The sequence below is a fragment of the Vulpes vulpes genome, chromosome 6 (genome assembly GCF_048418805.1).
Source record: "Vulpes vulpes isolate BD-2025 chromosome 6, VulVul3, whole genome shotgun sequence".
In the NCBI taxonomy this organism is placed as follows: domain Eukaryota; kingdom Metazoa; phylum Chordata; class Mammalia; order Carnivora; family Canidae; genus Vulpes; species Vulpes vulpes.
Genome location: NC_132785.1, coordinates 91,831,202 through 91,850,172, shown reverse-complemented (window position 1 = coordinate 91,850,172; position 18,971 = coordinate 91,831,202). Strand labels below are relative to the sequence as shown.

The 18,971-nt window shown below is 47.3% G+C and overlaps 1 protein-coding gene across 3 annotated transcripts in view; it reads right to left on the bottom strand.

Annotated features, from left to right (window-relative positions):
- Nucleotides 1–563: 563 nt before the first annotated feature.
- Nucleotides 564–18,971, bottom strand: part of SAMD4A (sterile alpha motif domain containing 4A) — a 215,366-nt gene continuing 196,958 nt past the window's right edge. For all 3 annotated transcript variants that reach the window (XM_026000658.2, XM_026000659.2, XM_026000660.2), the window contains 3 exons: nucleotides 18,101–18,227; nucleotides 10,450–10,533; nucleotides 564–4,999 (listed from right to left, as the gene is read on the bottom strand). In XM_026000658.2, coding sequence (XP_025856443.1) covers nucleotides 4,971–4,999; nucleotides 10,450–10,533; nucleotides 18,101–18,227 — 240 coding nt within the window. In that variant the 3' untranslated portion in view covers nucleotides 564–4,970. The remainder of the gene's footprint in view (nucleotides 5,000–10,449; nucleotides 10,534–18,100; nucleotides 18,228–18,971) is intronic.

Genomic DNA, 18,971 nt, shown 5'->3' with positions numbered 1-18,971 from the left:
ACCAAGGCTCAGAGAGGTTAACTTGTTGCATATCACACAGCCAGAGATTTCAAAACCACTTTAGTCTCTTCAACCATATGCTTAATTGACATTATTTAGAGTTTATATCAAATATCATACTGGAATTAGAAGTATTACAATGAGATTCAAGCCATATGTAGTTAAGACCCCAAGGCTCCATGGAGGCTGCTGTTTCTTTATGCCATGGTTACGGGGTGAAATATGATTTCAATGGCACTGAGGATGGACAGCAAGCTATAAACAATATCATCTGCAAGGATAGAGTTTGTATTTAGGAACATGCCTTCAAGTCAGATGATGCATTTATTAACTACTCTGGGCACATATCAAGCTGCATAAATTTTTATACCTCATCTTATTCTTTTGTTAAAAAAAAGGAACTCCTATTTGAAGGCATAGTTTGCATAGAATGGTCAGGTGGTAATAGTTTACAGCGATGTCATGCTCACTGTTCCTTGCTGGCTTATTTCTAAGATTCAGTTCTTGCTTCCTAATCAATCCTGTCAACAAAAAGGAAAAAAAAAAAAAGACACACACACCAGTGTTACAAAACCTTGTATTAATCATTTCCCTTCACTTTCAATATAACGTTGATATGAAATATAGCCATGATTCTTAGTTACATGGGAGGAAATGAGTAATAAATACATTGTAGCAAGTTTAAACCACAAGGGTGTTTCACTGGTAACAACATTTGAAAACTGTACACTTGCAAAGAACAGCATCTTCAAACATTAGTATATCTGTATATCAGTAAAGCTTTACATGTAACAAACATGCTATTTCCATATATGACAAATTTAAAAAATATGCATTGCTTGGCAACATGAACTAGGCAAAAATAGTTCTTTGTTCACTAACTTTATACAGGAAAACAGGACGAGAGGCATGCATGTACAATAGGGATGCCTGCACAGGGCATGCAACCAAAGAAAATTCTTTAAAAGTCAGCTTACATTAGGCATAAATACATGAGGGTTATATATTAATAAGGGAGGAAGTCTTCTGTTTGACATTATTAACATTCCTGTTTTCTTCCTATTCCTCCCAGAGGAATACACATTCACCTTTAAGTAAAGATAAAGGAATTACAAAAAAATAAAACTCACTTTGCAAACAACTCTGATGACTTGTAAAAAAAAAAAAAAATCAACATTAGTGTTATCACAGCCCCATGTGCAAATTATCCTTCCGCAGGTCCTTCCTGTAATAGGCACATCCGAGTGCCTTGGTCAGGCTGCTTCCTGGCACCCAAGCTGGACCGCCTGCTACAGACACCTCCAGAGGGCCAACGAGACTGGGGCCTGCTTTTCCTCCCACTCGCTGCCCTTCTGGTTGCATGCCTATGCATTCAGCCCAGCTCGGCCCCCCAGCCCAGGCTTTTGGGGAGATCCTGGTTCTAGCCGGGGAATGCACATATCCAGACCTTGCACTGGCAGTCGCTACAAGAGGTGCAGAAGAACACAAGACCTGGAGGAGGCTCCCACTCTGTAAAAGGCAGCCAATGACACCTCAAAAGAAAACCTGGTTTCCCTCAGTGTCTCTTCAAAGGAATGGGAGGTGGGGGCCCAGCTGTCATTCCAATCCTGAGTACCAAAAAGGGACCATCAATACACAGGATTTGAGAGCTTGGTGCAAACAGCCGCCCTCTGCAGGCAGACCCAGCAACGTCTATTTTGCTTGCTGGCCCTCATTTAAAAAGTGAAACTCAAAAAGCATGTGGAAAAAAGACACGTTATCAGCAGCAATGTTTCAATTCTTGTACACAGTTCATATGTGTCTTCCTACTGTTTCTGATAAGAAACCACTATGAATAAAAAGCACCAATAAAACATCATACATGGTAACAATATCGTAGACCGCCACTGCCCTTAGGACAGTGTAGAGATGCCAAATACATACTGCTTAAATCAGAAAAAGGGGGGGGGGGGGGGAACATGTAGTGAAATAGATTTTACTCTAAGATTTTTAATGTTTACTATTAATATAAAACAGTTGCATTGGGGGGGGTCAATGGGTAAATACAAAAAAAGGCACTGCCGCTTTATTACTAAATATCCGACTTCACAGCCTTACGCATGCAACTGTTTTGATTCTTTTATAAATAAAGTTCTTTTGCTTTAGGATTTTAAAATTGAGCTGTATACCTGCAGTCAACACAGGACTCAAAACAAGGTGGGGACAGGCTCCTAAAATTTATCAGAACATTCAACTTAAAAAAAAAAATTAAAACACTAATAGCAAAACACAACTATGTAGATAAATCTATACACAGTCAATGAAAAATAAGCTTTTCTTTTTTTTAAAAAAAGAATTATGTTGTTATTAATAACAGACTTTATCATGGTTACCAGCCATAGCAAGTTAATAAGTAACATATCCAAAATAATATCTCTAATAATCAGATAACCATTGTTTCTATATTCAGTGAAGGAATAAATAGAAATCCAGATTTGCAAATACTGTAAGGTCTTCTTCCTTTTAAAGGATTCATGCTAATGTGATTGTGTTCACAATCTGTTTTCTGAACAACCCAAGTCTTTATGGATATGTGTGTTTTGCAGCAGATCTGAATGCTTTCTCATTTCTCTCTGAGATGTGTAAAACCCTTCTTTTTTCTTCCCTTTATTAACTTTCTTAGCATCTTAAAAACACCTTCACAAACCCTCTGGTCTTACCTTTGGCCTTCAACATTTTTGATCTATTCTTCCTGCCTTACATGTGATCGTCCATCCCAACACATTCCCCAAGTAACACTAAGCTTGTTTAGAAAAGGGGTGTGGAGGATGAATGTTAATGGCACTTGGTTTAAAAAAAAAAAATCAACTAAAAAAAAAATGCTGTCTCTTTCTGCACATGGATTTGCATGTTTAAAATGTAGTCACCCAAGGGAAGGTCTATTTTCTTAATGCAACACATGATACTGTGGGTTTAAGCCTCCCTTGCTTGCAAAAGCCTCTCTACAGTTAAGATGCTCCATCTTTTTAAACCTTAAAAGACTTCAAAAAGCAAGGCTGAATTGGGTGCACATTTTTAATCCTGAAGGTAAAATAAAGTTGTTTAGATTTCATTAAGGCCTTTTAAATCTATTTACTTCGTTAACTTTTTTTTTCTTTTTTTTAAATAACCATAAGCGAGTGCGGTGATTTTCATGGTCTGATCTCTTCAATTTCGACTCCGACTTCGCTAAAAGAAATGGCACCAGACTCACCCATTTAATAAACAGACCTTATACCAACTCCCTGATCTCGCCTCTGGCTGAGCATTCATACCATCATTTACACAACCCAATTTTCCAGTGCAGAGCACAACTCCTCTTTGATTTCCTTTAATACCCTCCATTGCATCGCATCCCAAACGTAGTCTTTCTTGCCCTTAAGAAACAGAGCTATTACTTTGTGGTAGCATAGTCTGCTCATCTCCCACCAGGTCAGGACTGGTTTCCTCTCTCCTGCGCGGCTGCATAGACACACCGGCCCACGACCCCGCAAAGCCCTGACGTACACGTGGAGAGAACCACGTTTCCTCCCTAAGCCGCCCCTTCCCGCCTGGCCTGTCGCTGCCCACGTGGGACGCGGGGCCCCGCCACGTGGCCTGCACGTCCCCCCCCACCCCCCACTGCACGCTCTCTCTGCCACTTGCCCACTGACCAGCCACACACTAGCTTAAGCCTTGCTCTTCTTCCTCTTCCTCAGCGGTGAGCGAGCCAGGGGCACGCAAGACCCGAGGCTCAGGTTCCTCCTGCGTGCAACCGCAGTGGAAACGGGCCTTTCAGCTCATTCTCAAAGGTATGAAGGCCTTTTGCAAGGGGAAAATGTCAGTCCTTGCCATTTTTCCTCCAGTGGAATTGCACCCACGTGTGTGTGTGTGTGTGTGTGTGTGTGAAGCGAAGCAGGGGGGCAACAGGATGAAACCCCACAGGAGTGTAGGAGCAGAAGGAGGTGACTGGGTGAGTAGCAAATGCAGACCAGAGAGGGGCCGCAGGATTCTCCAAGAATCTCTCGGTGACCCGCCCACAAACCCTGACCTATCATGCGGTGCGTCCTCCTCGGCACTTCCGCTTCCGGCCACGTGCTCGTCCCGCCCACCCACCTGCGCGCGCCGCCCAGCTGCGGCCGGAAGACGGACGCCTCGGCTGACATGGCCACATCCGCCTTCGCGTGGCAAGCTCGGCTCGGCAGCCATTTTGAGAGACAACCCTGCTGCTTTTATAAAAATAGAGGAAAAAAAATGAATCCGTATCAACAAATCCTTTACAAAAACCATAGTATGAAGAGAAGTTCTATCCAAACTCTTTACACATTATGTATGTACCCTTTAAAATTGTTATGTAAACAATACACAAATCAAAGTTTCTCTGAAATTTTGTTGGAGGGCACTTTCCCCCCTCTGCCGCCAGTGCCGCGCGGCCCTCTCCTGCGCCTCGACTCCCAAGCCGGGTCCTCAGGGGAAGCCGATCCGGGCGGCAGAGAGGGCCGGCCGCCATCTTGCTTTGGTCGCACGCTGCCACGACTGCGTCCTGGGGCCTGACTGTGGAGGCGGGCTGTGAGGGGCGCCCAGGCCCAGGGTTCGGCCTGCCGCCCGCGCCTCTCCCCCAGCTCTTTCAGGCGGTACTTTTAGTTCTTTTCTCTCCCTCTCTCCATCCAGGAAGCCACTTGCATGCCCTCTCCATCCCTTCCCAGTCCCACGTTTCCCTAGAGACCCCCTCCCCCACCCCACACACCAAGCCATCCCGTGACAGAAACAAATGACAAAATAACCAATCCCCGGTCTACTGATATGTTTACAAGGACGACCTACGCTCTCACAAAATCAAAATGGGAGAGGGACCAGGGGGAAAAAAAGGCTGCAAAGTATCTCGGAGGATTCTGTGCAACCCTGAAGATGGCTGACACTGGACCCGCAGCAGTCGATTTCACGGCCAGCGCGGTCACTCTCATCTTCAGCTTCTAGATTGTGGAGGTCCGGTCAACCCCGTCTGCGAGAGAAAGAACACAAGATGGGCTCAGCTGAGCAAAAGCCATTCCCTTCGTGTCCACCTAGCCCCACACTTCCGGTCTCTGAAGACCGGCGAAGGCCAACCTTACCCATTCATCCACTCATCATTCCCACACCCGCCCACCCAACATCTGGGGCAATAGCCGTTTTTCCAGGAGCCCTAATGAGGCTGGGAGACAAGACGGGAGCCTTGTCCTCACTCTGGAAGTACACACATCCTAGTCGGGACAGAGAATGTAAAGCCATAGTGATGTAGGAGTGATCTTTGCTATGATGGGGGTAGGTACCAGGCTCAGCAGGAGGGCCGGAGGAAGGAATATTTACGTTGCCCCCGGAAGTCAAGGGCAGTTTCACAGGGAAAGAAAGTGACTTTTGTAAGATGGTGGTGGTGGGAGAAGAGAGGAGGAGGCAGGAAAGGAAGATGTGTGTGTGTGGGGGGCACCTGGAGCTTATGTACAGGTGTAATGCTGGTCATCAAATGGTGGGGCTGGGGGCTAGAGGTTTAGGATGAGGGATGGGCGAATGGAGGGGTGGCAGGAGATACACTGAAGAGCTGGCGGGAGTGCTGGAGTGCTGTGACAGACATGCAGGTGGACTTGTCTAGCTCACGCCGCTTTCTTTGGCAGCATCTCTCTCTCACCTGCATGAGGTGGCTGTGACTCTGAGCCCTGGTCACAACTGAGCAGACCAGGAGGATGCAGCTGACCCTGATGTAGCTTTTCTGTCTCAAGAATCTGATTAGGGGCAGACGCTATAGTCAGAAGTTGTGGGCCCTAGGAACTGAAAGATCTTGTGGAAGTGGGTGAAGGCTGAGGCCACGCGGCAGAGGCTGTGTCTACGTTATGGAGAGTCGGTGAAACCAGGCGATAAAGTGGAGGACGCGCCCATCAGACACAGAAGCCATGAATGAAACAAACTGCTGAGAAAGCTGATGGCTGCCCAGCTCCTTTATGCTTGTCTGCTTACACATGGGACTATAGAAGAGTCCCCAGAATGAGGCCATAAGAATCTTGTGTACTATGAAAAGGAGCTTGGACTTGGTAATTGGGGCATTATAAGCCGTAGAGTAATTAGATCTGATTTTAGAATGGTTTCTCTGGCAGCTGTGTCAGATGACCTAAAAAAGGACAAGGCTGGTGGCAGGAGGGCCCCTACAATGGTCCATGCTAAGGCTTGTCTGACAGAGGCTTTTCCAGTGAGCACAGGAAAGCATGGACTAACCACGGTAGGAGGTAGAAATGACTGTGTTCAGTGACTGGTAAATGATGGCCAGGGAGGATTGCAGGATGCCTCCCTGGTTTTGCTGATATCTAAACATCAGCAGGTATGTCCTGGTCTAAGCCTGAGGTCACAAACCTGGTCTACCAGGAGAAGCATCTAGACTCAGCAAGCAGAACTCAGGTGTGAGATGGGAGTGGCAGAGTGTGTTCAGGGCAAGCTGGGGGGCCTAAGCAATAGGGAGGAGTCCACTGAGTCCACTGCAGAGGCCTCCTGGCCTCCTCAAGGGTGGTGCCAGCCTGATGTCTTGCCAGCAGGGACTTGAAGGAGAAGTGTTTCTTTAATTGAAATTTTTACTAATATCATCTAGGTTCACATGCAGGTATAAAAGACAGTACCAGGTTTCTGGGTTTGCTAGGTTTCTCTCCATGGTAACGTTTTGCGGAACTATAACATTACCACCAAGATACTGATGTTGACACAGTTCACTGATCTTACTAAGGTTTTCTCAGTTTACTTGTATCCGTGTGGGTCTATAATTTTCCATATGGTTTTTGGAGAGATTTTAAAGAAGAAAACCAAATGACTTCTCGGGAGGTTTGTGATAATCAGGCCATCAGTCCTAGAGGCCCCCAGATGTGAACTTTTCCCTGACTTCTGCAGGTGCTAACCTGCAGCCTCTTATGGTGGCTCTGCAGTGGTAATGGGTCATGGGAAACGGTGCGTGCAGGTACACACATGCACGTGTGAGTATGTAGAGGTCACTCCCTTGTCTGTAGAAGTGGAGTGCACACTCTTGCAAGGGCCTACTCATTAATGCCAGTCCTTCATAGCTATGTACCATGAAAAGCTAGAACCGTGAAAATCTCAGCTAACCCAACCCCAAGCTGCATTTTCACTGAATTCCAATTGTATGCCTCATCCTCCAAGGGTGATGGTATTCATCTGTAGGTAAATAATGGACAGGTAAGTCCAGATTCGCCATTTACAGTTGTGCAATTTGTGTACTATACAACTCCAGGGAGCACCATTTTCATGTATTCGTTATAGGTTTTATAGTTATTATGACGAATATCAAATCAATGGCAGAACAGCATCTTAAGTGGATCCTTTTTCTAATTTGCACAAAGTCTCCATATCAGCTAGAAGTGAGACTGTTAAGGCCAAAGAAGGAATAAGGAAAGAAGGTGAGAAGGAATGGCAAGGGGATCATGTGAAAACACGAATCCTAGAGCATCAGAAGAGTTGACTGGACATTCCTCTTTATGGTAGGATTCATTGCAGACTCTGGCCTGCTTGGAGGAGGCTTGCTTTTGTAGCTGTGGGTATTCTCACCCATATAACCCCTGTTATAGGAGTTATAGCAGGAGGAAGACAGCAGCCAGGCTTGGTGTTGAGTTCCTTTATACCTGGAGCCACCAATCAGGAGCAGGCCCAATAGAGCCAGATGAAGTCCTTAAATAAAGATTCACAAAGCAAGATGGTAGAGGCAACCTACCTCCTGGGCTTCCTCGTGAGTTCTGTTGGAGGGGCCAGGGGGAGGGCAAAGAAGGCAGAAAGGGAAAGCCAAAGAGAAAAATGGCTTAGACTGGCACCAGGAGGGTTGCAGTTAGTGGAGGACACTGGGAGTAGTCCTGGGGCCCATGGACCAGCCCCATTAGAAAGACCATCATAGGATGTGGTGTCCCAGGAACTTGGACACCCTACCATCCTGTCCTGCGACACAGGCCGAGGAACTTTTTACTTTGCTTTCCTCTCCCTAACTATTTGTCCTCTTGTAAGATGATTTCATTCATTGGCATTCTGCCTCCAGCAAGGTCATCTTCCCAGCCAGCCCATGGAAGAGGTGGGCCGGGCCAGCAGAGGTACAGTCATGGTGGGAGGGCTCACTGCCACTCTGTCCAGCTGGGCCACCCTGAACTTGATGTGCATTTTCTGCTCAGGAAACTGCTTCACAGGCTTCCCACCAGAGAGGATTATTGAGGGAAAAAAACACAGCAATAAAAAGGCTGAGGAGATTAACAAGATGAAAACATTAGCAAAAAAACATCAGTTCAGCAAGGTTTTCTGTAAAAACAGAAGAATGGGCTAAAAAAATGAAGGCTTTTCAATGAAAACCTCCCTTTAATAAAGAGCATTTGGCATTCTTGCTACTAATGATGGTAACATTAGCACTTAGCAGTTTGATAAGGGCTTCCAACATGCCAATTATCCGAGATATATCAAGCCCCAGGAGAAGAAGGTCAGTTCTCCTTGCTGACGCTCAAAGGCAGAGGGAGTTCCTCACACCCACCAGCCACAGTTGGGTGGGAGGGAGCCTGGGCTGCCTGCAGTGGGCTGAGCTTGGCCTGAATTCTCAGGGCCTGGGAGGCTTCCCTTTTTGAAAAAATTAAGATATAATTTATATACCACAAATTTCACCCTTTTAAAGCATGCAATTCGAAGGTTTTCATATTTTCACAGAGTTGTTAAGCCATCACCACTATCTGATTCCATAACATTTTCAGCTGATAACTGTCAAGCAGTCACTCTCCACTTCCAGTTCCCTCTGGCCCCTGACAACCACTAATCTATACTGTCTGTCTCTAAAGATTTGCCTCTTCTGGATATTTCATAAAATCCTAAATGGAATTATACACTGTGTGGCCTTCTGTGTCTGGCGTCTTTCATTCAGTGTAATGTTTTCAAGGTTCATCCATGTTGTAGCATAGATCAGTCCTTCATTCCTTCTAAGCTGAATGATATTCCACTGTCAGGCTATACAACATTTTGCTCATCCGTTTCCATCCGTTGGTGGACCTTTGGGTTGTTTCCTATTACTCATTGGGGCTATCAGTGCCCAATCTTCCTGATGAGTTAGCTGGAGAAGAGAAGCTGGTGGCACCTCCCCACAGAAGTGCCAGGGATGGACCAATGATGCTGTGAAGCTTCAAGGATAGGAGTGGCTAAGGGAGAGAGCAGTGTTTGCAAATGGGGTTCCTGGAACCCCGGGGAGATCACATTAGGAGCTACGCCTTCCCACCATCTGTTCAGTCAGAGGCCCTGGGAGGCCTTGAACTAGCTCCCTTCTGGTACTGAGTGGAGGCTTTCTTTGGGCTATAGAGAGCCTTGCACAGGTGAGGTCAGGTGAGTGCAGTCCTTGCTTTCCAATCTGTTTTGTGCAGAGCATTTACTGGTCTCATATTTGGTGTCAGGCTAAGATTGTGTTTACAGGGACTAAAAATCTAAAAATCCCTGGTCAGGAGGACAAAGCTCTCTGGAAGCAGCAGCTGATAGCAGCCGTTCTCCCCACCAGTGCCAGTTAGCACAAATTTTGGCTGTAGGTGTGCCGTCTGCCTATCTCCAGGGTGAGTGAGCACATCCTGACCGGAGAGGACTACTGGGAAGGGTCACAGGAGGCCTCTCTGACTCAGAGCCTCCTAGAGGTTGGCAGGGAGGGGCTGACATCTCTCCTCTGCCTGCCAAACATCCCCAGGGCTGGCGCAGAGTCCAGGCTGGAGAAAAGCACTTGGTGAGTACTAGGAGGGCACTGGAGGCCTCCTGGGGCTTTTGTAATGACATAGGGCTTCAGACCAAACAGACAGTGGGACAATCCAGCTGCTTCTGGAGCTCCTCATGGGGTTGCAAGTCCATACGCACATCAACTAGACCACGCCTGTCACACTGTGAAGGACATCTCAGACTGCTCGGGGCTCCAGGCATCGTGGAAGCCATTTGGAACAGGGAGATATAAAAACAAGCAGGGATTTTTGTTTCAAAAATTCTATTTTTAGAACAAGCTGGGATATGCTTGGACCCGACTGGGAGATCTAGTGCCGAGAAGGAAAGAATCCAATTCTGTGGGGGGATGTTGCCACTAAAAGCCATGTCTTGTGTTTCTAACTCCTCCAGCTCCCAGCATTTGGCTGGGACAGCTGCTGTGTAGAACCTCAGTGTGCACCGGGTGGGTGGCTCTGAGGAAAAAGGGACAGCCTTGGTCTCCAGGTTCCTGACTCACCTCCCAGAAAAGGAGGAGCAGGGCATTGTGGGCTATTTGGTGTGGTGTGTCTTGATGAGGATCCAGCAGTACCCTGAGGCCATTCTCTTTCTCTGTCCCCTGCCTACCTCTCCTGGTGCCTTTCCCGTTACCCCTGAACTACTGCCAGAGTGTAGACAGCAGATGGCTGGTAGTTCTCCCAGGCGTGCGGTAAAAAGCAGGGAGCACCCACTTACCTCCCAGGGCGTGCTCGGTCATACTGAGGCACAAGGACTCCAGCCTGTTGTTGATGTCAGGTTCAGTCACAGGAAGCTGGAATTCTGCAGGAGGCAAAGGGTGATGTTGGTGACAGACTCAGAACCAGGAGAAGGTATGCACAGCTCCACTCACCCCACCCTGGGAGGATTCTGGAGACTGTAAGGGTCGGTGTGGAGGTTAAGTCACACTCTGGTTTCAACCAATCGATGAGTCTGTTAGATGCACAGAGTCCATTGTGAACATGGGCGGCTGGAAGAAGAGTGCTAACTAAAAATAGCCGGTCAGAGTCAGTCTGTTAGGCCTCTGCTCAGAACCCTCCAGCAGCTTCCCATCAGGGTAACAGCCAACACCCTGCCATGGCCTGCCAGGCCCATGTGATCTGGCCCTTATTAACCCCTGCCCGTGTGCAGCTCTCCCCTCCCTTCATTCCATGCCCGGCCCTCTTCTACCCCAGGGTTCTTGCACTGCTGTTCTGCCCAGGATGGCGGTCCCTGAAAAGACCATGACTTTCTCTCTCCCTGCCTTCACATCTCTGGTTCTACTATCTCTTTAGAAAGGACTTTGTATGTGAGCAGAACTTTCCCAGCCCTATCCCTTTTCTCTGCTTTTTCTCCACAGCTGTCACCAACATCTGGCACATTATTTGCTGCCTGCCCTCAGTTGCATGCTCACTTCATTAGAGCAGGACTTGGCTCTGCTGCTCCCAGTGCCTAGAAGCAGGCTTAGTACATTTCTGCTCTGTTACAAGGAAATGGAAACCACAGTATGGCAAGTGCTTCTTCTGAGTCCACGACTGTGCCCAAGTGGCCAATTCTCACGCGGGACACAGAGTGACTGGCGAGGTTAGCTGGCTAACACAAGAACCCACAGAGGTCTGACTCCAGAGCTGGTACTCTCCTGCATGTGGCAGCGACTCTGGGTGCTGGTCAGGACTCTCAGCCTTCAGCCACTTAGAAGGTCTGAGATGTCTTCTGTGCAGGTTCTCGCTGCCCAGGACAATGCCGTGTACATTCAGACCACTAAGCCCCCTCTACCATCTGGACCCTCCCTATCTCTCCAGGCTCCAGTCTCTCCTCCACTGGAGTGGGAGGCAGCCCATTCTGCTGGGGACCTCACGGTCAGTACCTCCCAGATCTCGCAATCCTGGGAAGCTTTTGAGTGTCTTTCACTGGCTTGGAAGCACCTTGCAGACAGCAACAGCACTTTTATATCGCTCTGAATCTCCCATAATACTCAGCCATGGCCTTCTGGCACACTTCACACATGTCTGTTGAGTGATGAAAAAGAAGGAAACTCTGACAGCTAAGAATTGCGAAATCCTATGGTGGGGGCTGGGGAGCAGACACAGTAGCGTGTGTTCTGAGGGCCTGGGAATCTCAACATTGCCACTGTCCTCATATGCGACTTGGGGAAACTTCTCTTTATTGGGCCATAGCTCTTCAGTCTGTAAGTGGGAGAAAGGATCCTGGTGGCCCAAGCTTGGGCCATTTCCTTGCTCCTTCGAATCTCCACCAGGGGGCACTTGGGGTGGAGGGCAGGATTACAAATGAGGTTAGGTTGGTGGTTTAGTGGGATAGGAAGTTGAAAACAGTGGCTAAACCAAAGTATTTGTTTTCCTTGATGAGCTATACATTTAGGTTTTCTCTGCAATCTGTGTTCCCTATTACTGGCTAATTCAGAGGCAGATGTCATTTCTGTTGTTTAAAATTCTTAGAGTAGATGGGCAAAATGGATCAATATGAAAAGCACTAGGGAGCAGATAGGGTTCTTTCTGACACAAGTTCCAGCATCAATGGGTTTGAAAGGCAACTGTGCCAATTCATGAACAGAGGACTATTGGGCTTTCCGGGGGAGCCAGGGAAAATGGAAGGGTCTCTCCCACCCCCACCTGCTGTTGCTCTCAGAGTAGGAACGGGGCAATTAGACAACCCAAAGGGAAGAGTATTTTAGTATTTTCATCCATTCATGTGAAAATCATATGCATGCAAAATTAGCAGCCTTCAGGGTGTGAAATCTATAAAATAGAAACACAGTTTTATATATAGCCAGTTAGCAAATATGAAAAAAAAAAACCCTCAGCAATTATAACCATCCATATGCTCATTGTAAAATTTAGTTTACTCTCTAGCACTCCCCTTTAAACAAACACTGTGGAGAGATTTGGATAAATAAAGATGCTCGACATTTGGAGAGAAGTGTTTCAGCTGCAGGATTTCTTGCCAACACACAGCAAAATGCCATTTCCCAAGCCTAGGACTGCATGTTCAAAAAAGGGGGCTGAGAAATGCGGGGCTCTCCGCTCTAGAATCTCCAAACCTTAGTGGCTGCTCTTTTAGGTTGAAAGTTGGCATGGTTGCTTTTTCTCCCTCAGCTCTTCCCTCTGGTGCGCTAGGGTGTCATGACCCCCACCACTCTCAGTGGCTCTGAAAAATTCTAAGTCTTGGGAGAAGCCCATATGTTCACACTCCAGAGTTTCCTAATAGTGTGACTTTTTAATTGTGTATTTGATAAAAACAGATCCGTGGCATCTCCCCACACATACAAGACAGAGGGAGACCAGCTGGGTGGATAACAGCTTCCATCTCAGGCTAGAAGCCCTCAGCCAAGTGTGGCTTGGGTGGGCGGAACTCTCAAAGCCCCAGAGAAGTATTTGGGCAGCTCCTGCCACCCAGGCATGCACAAACCACCAGGATAGCTCTTGCTATGGCTTCTGCTACCCCCCCCTCCAAGGGCTCATTGCATTTAGCTTGGGCCCCCCAGCAGTAATGGACCAGGCAGACATAGTTTTATGTCTTCAGTAAGGCAAGAAGGAAAGACTGAGCCTTCTCAGCTGTTGTGTAAAGCAGGCCTGTTTCCTTAACTCAGATGACATCTCTGAGAACCAGGAATTTTTCCCCTGACCATCAGACCATTCTAGTATTTAGTGAGGATCCCCAGTTCTAGGATGCCCAGGGTCTAGGCTGACCTGGGACTTTATAATTGTGCCCTTTCAGAAGTCCCACAAGTACAGATCCTTGCGCTCAGGCCCAGGGTCAAGATTCTGGAAGGGAGTAGCTATCCATTTCTAATGAAATGCTTCTGTAGGATCCACCTGGGGAGGGTGGGGGTGGGGGGAAAGCCCTTGTGACTTTTTCTTGGCAGAAACCAGCCATCCTAGCTGAGTCTCACACGTGTGGCACCTGTGGTGCAATTCTGCAGCTCTCTCCCAGTCCATGAGGCTGAGGTAAAGAGGCCACGGTCTCTAGTACTTTAGAATAAGAAATGGGGTATTCCAAGAAAAAACCTCTAAAATTCTACTTTGCCAATAACAGCTGAGGCTACTTGTTGAACAACTAGGAAGGTCTTTAGGTTAAGTGATAACTGGGGTTGCCGGGAGGAGAGAAATCACGAAACAGAGGCTGAGGAGTATAGGACAGAATTCCTAAACCTGTAGAAGTTTGTGCTGTGAAAATCCTCTGGGACCCATACTTTCACAAAAAAATGATGAGAATATGGTATTAGACAGCATTGTCCCATCTTGCTCTAGCTTGGTCTCTCCGAATTTGATTTTCAGAGGCAGGGGAGCACAGGCCCAGCTCAGTTCTTGGCTGTGATACAACTGATTCATTCACCAACCTCCCTACCTATTATCTGCCAGTCCTGATCAGGATTGTTTGCCTTGGCTTACTAGAAGGCAGAGAGCAAATGCATATCAGGTACTTAAGTGGGTCCCGGTTCTGGTCTTTTCCTGGCAAAGCAGCCCCTTCCATTCCCCTAATGGACCCAGTGCATAGATGGTACTCTCCCTCTCCCCACTCTTTCAAAAGGCAATTCTCCAGAAGGAATCTGAAACACCAAGGAGACCATGAATGGTAACAGCTTGGGGCACTATGCTATCATGTATGCAGCATTCAAATGATGGAAGAAATAGTTATGAGCTCGTACATAGGGGAGGTTTGCTATGGTGAACGGATATGTCACAACATGAAATGTTGCCATGTAAAGCCACTTATCCATCTCACATCTGGGCAGTGTAGCATCAAGGGTAGTTTGCAGATGGTTTTGTGAGAGGGAAGGAAGAGATGTAGTGCTGTGAGGCTGCCCAGCCTACCCTTTCCCATGTTTTTTTTTTTTTTTTTTTTTAAAGATTTTATTTATTTACTCATATGAGAGAGAGAGAGAGAGAGAGAGAGAGAGAGAGAGAGAGAGAGAGAGAAGCAGTTTCCATGCCGGGAGCCCGACGTGGGACTCGATTCCGGGACTCCAGGATCGTGCCCTGGGCCAAAGGCAGGCGACAAACCGCTGAGCCACCCAGGGATCCCATGCTTTTCTTTTCTTTTTTTTTTTTTTTAATTTTTAAAATTTATTTATGATAGTCACAGAGAGAGAGAGAGAGAGGCAGAGACATAGGCAGAGGGAGAAGCAAGCTCCATGCACCGGGAGCCCGACATGGGATTTGATCCCGGGTCTCCAGGATCACGCCCTGGGCCAAAGGCAGGCGCCAAACCGCTGCGCCACCCAGGGATCCCCGCCATGCTTTTCTTTTCTTTTCTTTTTTTTTTTTCATGCTTTTCTTTTAAAGTCAGCCTCTGGTCCCTCGGCCCTTTCCTGTCAGGCCCTCTAGGTGGTGAGGAGCCTCTGTGGCCTCCCAGTGTTACACCAGAGCTGTTTTGAGATTCTCTCTGACTGGATCCCAAGGGTGGCTGAGCATGGGTCAGCAGGAACAGATCTGCTTCCAAGATGACGTAGTCATTCTGCAAGCAATTTCTAAACTAATTTTCCAGTTGGGAAAACACCATGCCTTTTGGGGGAATGTGACCACACCAGGCACCACACTTGTTCTGAGCTAAAGTCACTCCACTGGTGAGTGTTATCAGACCCTCTCTCCCTTGCTTTGGGAGGACCAGGTTAGTGTTTCTTACTCATGCCAGAGGCCAGTGAGAGGCAGCAATCTAAACTTAGTAGCTCTCTTGGTTTGTTCTGGGAAACATCTAAAATCTGTCCCTCTGGGAATGAATTAAAAAACTACCCCAAACATGTCCTCCTAGGGGGTCCACAAACCCTATAGATCCATGAAAGATTAGATCATCTTGCAAACTCAAGCCAGGTGACTGATCAGCTGATGCACAACTTGGGGGCTTGTTCTAGCTCCTAACTTGGGGGCTTGTTCTAGCTCCCAGACTTTTCTATGTATTCTGGAGACATTTAATGTTTTCCATCATTTTAATGGAAGTATTTTAAGTTTACAGAATCAAAACTTTCTTAGAATGAATTTTAGTCTTCAGGATTTACCCATGTGTTTTAACATGGATGTTCTGAAAACATTTAATGGCCGGGAGGAAGCCACTATACTGTACTGTAACACAGTTTTCTGAGGATTTAATTTAGGGTTTATATATCTCTATTCGATTTTGTGTTACTATTACTGCTGCTTGGGTAAAGATGAAAGCCACTTGGTACCTTCCTAATTTTGACTCCCTGATCTGATATGTAGAATTTGGTCCTGCCCCCTGGCCACCAGCCCCTAGACGCCTGCTGAACTAATAAGGATGTGCTGCTTTGAGGGTCAAGGCCCATCCCTGAGAAACTTTGTCTGGGCCTGGCTGAGGAAGTTAGATGGGCCTGCTTGTGAATGAGGCTGCTTCCTCAGGGAGAAGGAAAACTGAAAATCATTATTAAGTGGCTGTCTCTGGGAGATGAGATTGGGCGGAGATGGGGAGAGGAAGGGGACAGTCACTTTTCCTTAAAAGCCCTTCTGTATTATTTGATTTTTTAACTCTGGGAACAAGAGGCTTCCTGGGCAGAGGGTAGAAATAATCTTAGGGTCCTAGTCGCCCTGAGCATGAGCAAGCAACAAAGGTGCAGATGAAGGATCTGTGTCTACAAATTCAAATAGTCCTCCTAGGGATGGCCCACCTCTTCCTGGTGGGTCTGCTCTTCCCATTTAAGATGGGAGAATGTGGGAAAGGTATGGTGAGAACAGAGGACTGAGGACTTGGAAGAAGCCAAAAGAAGGTACAAGAGGTTAAAAAGGAGCAAGAAGGCTCTAAGTGTATAGGGCCTGAAGGAGAAAGAGAGTGCTTGGCTATGCTAGGGCTCTGCAAGGTGGCTGGGCTGCAGTCTCAAGACTGAGGTCAGGGTGAAATATTTGTTCAAGGTGAAAGATCTCCTCGTGCCCAGAATGTCTTCAAATCTTGTCTAGATTCTCTTTTATTGGGAATGGATGATACATAATTCTGCATGAAAACAAAGGCTGGGACTGCATGACCCAGGGAGAAGACCTTCACAATCCCCAACTTTTATCAAATATTTCTTTCCAGGAAGCTACAAGTATCAGAACAGAGAAAAGGAGCTTTAAAACAAAAGGGTGCAAACAGGAAAGGCTCTACAAGTCAAGAAGCAAGTTTAAACAGGCATCTGGACCATCTTCCTTTCTTGACACACCTTACTTTGTGGTGGCTCCTCACCTCCCCTTCCTCCTCTGCATCTCCCCACCTCTACTGCTGCCTTTCTCTCACTCCTTTATGCACACTCCTACCCAAAATCTTCCATACATTCCCCATGGAGAGTGGCTGGGGTCGGAGCTCCTCAGCCTTGAGTTCAGAGCCCACCTCATCAGCCACAATCTTTCTGGCTCCTTGGTCTACTCGGGGCTACTGCAGCCTGACCCTTTGGCTCAGCCACAGCTTCTGGAACTCACTGAGGCACTTCGTATGATTGCAGTCGTGTTCCCTTGTCTCCTTCTGCTTGTAACTCCACCCTCCTCCTTCCACCTCTTCATTCTCTGTCCCCTGAAGCTCAGCTCCAATTCAAAGAAATTTTCTTGCCCACCCCGGCCATAGTGACATTTCCTCTCCTGGAACTCCTATAGACTTATTGTACAGAGCATGTCTCTTGCCTAGGGTGGGTCTTTTCTTACAGGTACAGCACCTGTACCTGTCTGATTTTTCCCACTTAGAGAGTCATCAATATTGATGTAGTAATTGTTTGCATGGCTTTATATTACTCATGGATCCTTGAGGTCACTGTCTGCATAGATGAAGTGTGCAAGCAGTTGTTAACTGTGCATAACTCTGGTTACTCTGTTTCAGGAGGCATGGGGAGAGGTGCAGCTGACTTGAAGTGCACCAAGTTGCTCTTGAGCCAAGTAAAGGGAAGATGGCTGGTCCGATAAGTCACATTTGCAAGGTACTCCCAAACCAGAGGTAAGTCTCTTAGCTGTCAGTGCCATCAAAGTTTTCTCTTCTTCTGTTTCACTTTCTGCACATCCTCCCACATACACACAAAGCACACACACACACAGACACACATGCGCACGACACATGGAACCCCTCCCAACTCCCCCAGATACCCTCCAGTGATATCTCTGGTTTAATCAATCTAGAAATATGACTAGTATCAAAAATATCCCCGTCAGATTGCAACCGGCTCTGGGGCTCCATGTGCTGGCTCCCAGCCAACCAGCCGCTATTCATGCTGGCAAGGCACAGTTTAAAAAAGGAAAGGCTTCTATAAGCTCAAAAGAATGCGTGGTGACAGTCGAGGCTAAGCACTTTCCGGCTGGGTTCACAGGGGCATCTATTTTGGCATCCTGGCCTCCCCTCCATGTCAAGGGGAGGAGAGGGGGAGAGATCAAGGACAGGGCCTTACCTGGCTGCTGGAACATCAGCATATTCTGCGGAGAAGTGTGCACGGGCAACGAGCGGGTCCTTTGGACTGAGCTGTGGGTGCGGCTTGGCATGCTGTTGCTGCCCCCAGGATTGGCGAACCAGAGGTTCTAGTGAGAAATGCAAACGGAGAGCCATTAGTCCAGACGCCTTGGGGTCAGGGGAGGAGGGGGTGTGGAGCAGGGCAGCCAGCCAGAATTCAAGAGGCAAATACCCCTGGAGAACCCTTTGCTAACTTCTGGAAGAGGCCTGGCAAGCTCATGCTACACATCTACATATTTATAGAGAAGGGGTTTAGAGTCCATTCATTTTCTCCCCCTCTCCAAGCCCCAGGCCTTGCTCAACCCTAGCTTAATCTGGACAGCTCTCTTCCTCACTATCTCCAAAACTCTTTTTATTCCTTTTGTTGCCTTTGCTTTTCCTATCACTTTTTTTCAGATGGGAAGAGTTCTATAAATGTTTGCAACGAAGAGCACAAACTATTTCAGGGCTCTCAGTTGATTTTCTTTTTGAGAGTCTTACAACTTACTACAAAGCGAGGGGGAGAAAAAAGAATCTTTCAGCTGGCAATGAGCTGGCACACTTAGCTTGCGTTTATTATTATGCGGGTGTCCTAGTGGTGACTTCCTCTTGAACTGATTTGGGGCTTCCCACAACGGTCAGAAAGTGGGGCTTTCTCCTACGCTGTTGTATATGCCCTGGAAAATAAATCCTGCTCATTTTACCTGGAGCTGTTTTTCCTGTTTTTAAACCAATCTATCATCCCTTAGGTTTCTCATGACAACCCAGACCAACTTGTATCCCTCCGGTCCCAGCCCCAACCTGCAGAGCCCCACAAAGCTGGACACACTGAT